At 40.0% G+C, this 3,679-nt stretch overlaps 1 protein-coding gene across 1 annotated transcript; it reads right to left on the bottom strand.

Moving 5' to 3' along the window:
- Positions 1–126: 126 nt before the first annotated feature.
- Positions 127–2,979, bottom strand: LOC104958290 (leucine-rich repeat and fibronectin type III domain-containing protein 1-like protein; the record flags this gene model as incomplete). Its single annotated transcript, XM_010786008.1, has 2 exons — positions 127–437; positions 2,767–2,979. Coding segments are annotated over 2 exons (524 nt in total), but the record flags the coding sequence as incomplete, so codon positions are not given.
- Positions 2,980–3,679: the final 700 nt, after the last annotated feature.

Here is a 3,679-nt window from a genome sequence, read left to right on the forward strand (position 1 = left end):
TCTTACTGTCTCCAAACAATTGATTTGAAGATGCAGGAGAAAGCTTTTGCTTTCAGTTATGTCCTGTCACAGGACAAAAGTTAAATCAGACACATTATCGATCCAACCCAAAGCAGCCACACTCACCTATATATCAGGATATCATCAGTAGAGCTGTTGTACTGGATCTGGTACATGCGGACTCCGGGTATGTGGTTCTGTGGTGGCCATCTGATGGTGGCAGAACTGGACGTAAGATCAGACACACTGACCCTCTGCAGGTCGGAACGCGCCTGACCCCCGCTTGCGTTAGACTTGATAGATGTGGGGATGTCTGAAGGCCCCGGGTCAGGGTCCAATTTAGGGTCAAAGTGTGGTGAGGGGTTGACCACTAACTCAACAGGAGCAGTGGCTTCCCCCGCCGCATTGGATGCTATGCATGTGAACTTTCCAGAATCCTAAAAATATTTGAAAAAAAGAAAAGGCCGGAAAGTTTATACAGTATTTGCTTTTATGGGAATTCAGCCTCATGTAGCCAAATAGTGTATTACTAAAACAAACATTTCCCCCCTTGCTTTTACAGATGAAATAAAAGCGTGTCTTAGAAAAATTATCATGGCAATTATTTCTTCATTTTATTTGAATTTCCTCCTAAATGCCAACACTAAGCTGCAGTTCTGGTTGTTGAACTTTAATCCTATACATATATGTATAGAGGTGTTATGTAATTATGGAGGATTTGAATCAAATCTAATTTTAATTTACGACACATAAAAAGCACTGCAAAAAGTACAATTAAGACTCTGCATCTCACCCATCCTAGCATTAGAAGGCAGGAGGCGAAATGGTTGGTCTCCAGAGAGGCTTCTCAATAATCTAATTTCCCCTCCTCGACTCCTATCCTTGAGACTTAGTCCCGCCCACAGGAGATGCGAGCGGAGGACTGAGGAGGGGAACCGAGGAGAGAGGAGGGGAAGCAGCAGGCGGTTAGAGAAATTAGAACTCCTCTCCTCTGAGCGGTCATTTTAAAGAGACGTCCATTAAATATGACAGGAGGCACAGCAGCACTGATGGACAGATGTGTTCATGACGACTTATATATTTACTTCTAATTAATTGACAGTGCGGTATAATGAGACAATAACAGGCTGCAGATGCGGACATATAACACACAGCTTTCACCTGTTCTACCTGCTGCCCTCATGCAGCCTCGACAGGTGTATACAATCCAAAACAAACAGACTCAAAGACAGTTTTTTCCCAAGAGCCACCATTGTTCTTAACACCTGAAATCATACCTCTTAATCATCATAAATGTGACTCTGTACATTATTATTATAAATACATACTATTATTATTATGTATTACATTACAGATTTTATTTGTATACTCCGGGAAATAATTACTGCACTTTATTCCTTATTCCTAAGTATGTATGCTGTGTGTATTTGTTGTCTTATGTTGTGATGGTTTTTTTGTTTTGATGGCACCCTTGAAAGGGAGAAGTTATTATTAGCTCATTGTACATGTATAATGACATTAAACGATTATATTCTATTCTACATATATTTATATAAATATATACAATTTCAGAATCAAACAAGTATGAGAGCACTCATAATAACGTAACACAATCAGAGACTGGATATATGCCCCCCTCTCTCTGGTCGCTGAAATGGGGAATTGAAATTACGGGCCAAAAGTTGTATTTACAAGTATTAAAAGTAAGCATAGGACACCAAACCAATTGAGACCCGTCTGTCCGCTGCATCTTCGCACTGTACCACACACACACCTACACACTGTGGTACATAAAAATATCCACTCTTTGTTTGTAGATATCTACTAAACTACAGCATACAAATACAGAGAGTAATGTAGGCCTGTTATACTGAGTGATATATATTATACACACTGCTCTGCTTTCTGCACGGACCTCACAGCTGTTCTCACTGTAAACATCGCGTCGCGATGAAAGCAGTTACTAAAATAATATCAAGGGGATGCATGCAGAGCTGTCATTGGCTGCGATAAGTCCGGCCGTGCGTCACGCCTCCACCGTTCCCGGAAATGCATCCGCGGAGGAGCCGTGGAGGAACTATCAGTTTATCCTCGGTTAGAGCTCCTCCAGAGAGACTCCTCTCTCCTCTCTCCTCGGTTATAGCTCCTCCAGAGAGCCTCCTCGATGCTCGATGCTCGGTCCTCGATGTGCATTTAGAGAAATTAGATGTCCTTCAACATGGCGCGCTGAAATCCATTTCCGGGTCACTACCGGAGGACCGAGAAGTCGAGGAGGGGAAATTAGAGTATTGAGAAGCCTCTCAGGTAACATTCTACCTGTACTTGAACAGGCAACCCTCTTGAACCAAGCCAAATCCTTACATACAGAGCTACTCCCCTTCCAAATGGTAAATACATTCCATGTCTCCTATTTCAAGCTATTATGTATCTTAGTTCTTAAATTTCATTAAGCATTAATAACTGTCAAAAACAATTACAAAGTTAATAATTTCTTATTGATTTGGAAACATGCGTATACTCACAAAACAATGTTTTTCTAAACTCTCAACAGCATTCAAGGCAACATTATTTTTTTTCAAATGTTCTTCATAAAATGAATATAATAAGCTGACTAGTCTTTACACACCAAACAGTACACAGTAAATGATTATGAGCTGCAACATATTTTGGTATCTTTCAATTAAACAGCAATGCATAGAAAATAGGCCAACAGTTTAGAATATATCAGCATATACTAATTCCATGAGAATTATAGCATGCATCTACCTTCACTGAGGCTTTGAGGATGTCCAGCGAGCCATTCTCATAGCAGATGGTTCTGGACGTGTTGCCTATAAGCTTTCCATCAGGACTGACCCAGTGTGTTGAAGGCTCAGGATCGCCGATGGACTTACAGCGTAGGCTGACCTCCTGACCCTCCATCACAAACATCTTAGAGGTGTGACGAGTAATCATTGGTGGTTCACAAACAAACTCCTCCTGTTAAGGGACATATGAAAAGACACCGTTAATTAATTGCTACACAAGATTCCAGCCTGTGGAACGCATTAAGATAAGATAAACCTTAATATATCCCCGTAGGGAAAGTCAGGTGTTTTAGAAGCAACAGGAACTAGATATAAACACAGCACCAGTTACGGGGTTGTTGTTAGCATCTGTTGCTAGCTCAGAGCTAACGGAGATTAGAAGCTGTTTTAACAATAAGGAGAGGGAGAGTCCTCTCCTGTCAGACTGAAAGGCTGAGATAACGTCAGTTTAGGTGAGGTAAAGGACTCGCTGAGTGATTAGATTGTAAACTTTAGTCTAAGTTATCTCAGTGGGTCTCAAACGATTTGATCATCTATGTAAACAAATATTTGCATCTATTTAATATAGTTGTACAAAATAAGTTAAGAAATCATTCCAATGTGTACTATAGGTCAGTAAAAGATTCAAAACACAGTTTGAAGGGGAGTGATTAGTAAAATATGCATAAATAACAAGAAAGAATGCAGACTAGGTAAGATAGGAGAGAGGAGTTTATTAAATATTTGTTATTGGTTGTGAGCATATTCTAATGTTTTTTGATTAGTTCTGTTTCATATGAGTGTTGAGAGATGTATCCCAATGTTGCCCTCAAAGTGCATCAGATGCATTTAACTTCAATTTAAAGAAAAAAATCTTCTTAGTTACCATCAAC

Source organism: Notothenia coriiceps, unplaced genomic scaffold, assembly GCF_000735185.1.
Source record: "Notothenia coriiceps isolate Sejong01 unplaced genomic scaffold, NC01 NC01_scaffold00028607, whole genome shotgun sequence".
Lineage (NCBI taxonomy): Eukaryota > Metazoa > Chordata > Actinopteri > Perciformes > Nototheniidae > Notothenia > Notothenia coriiceps.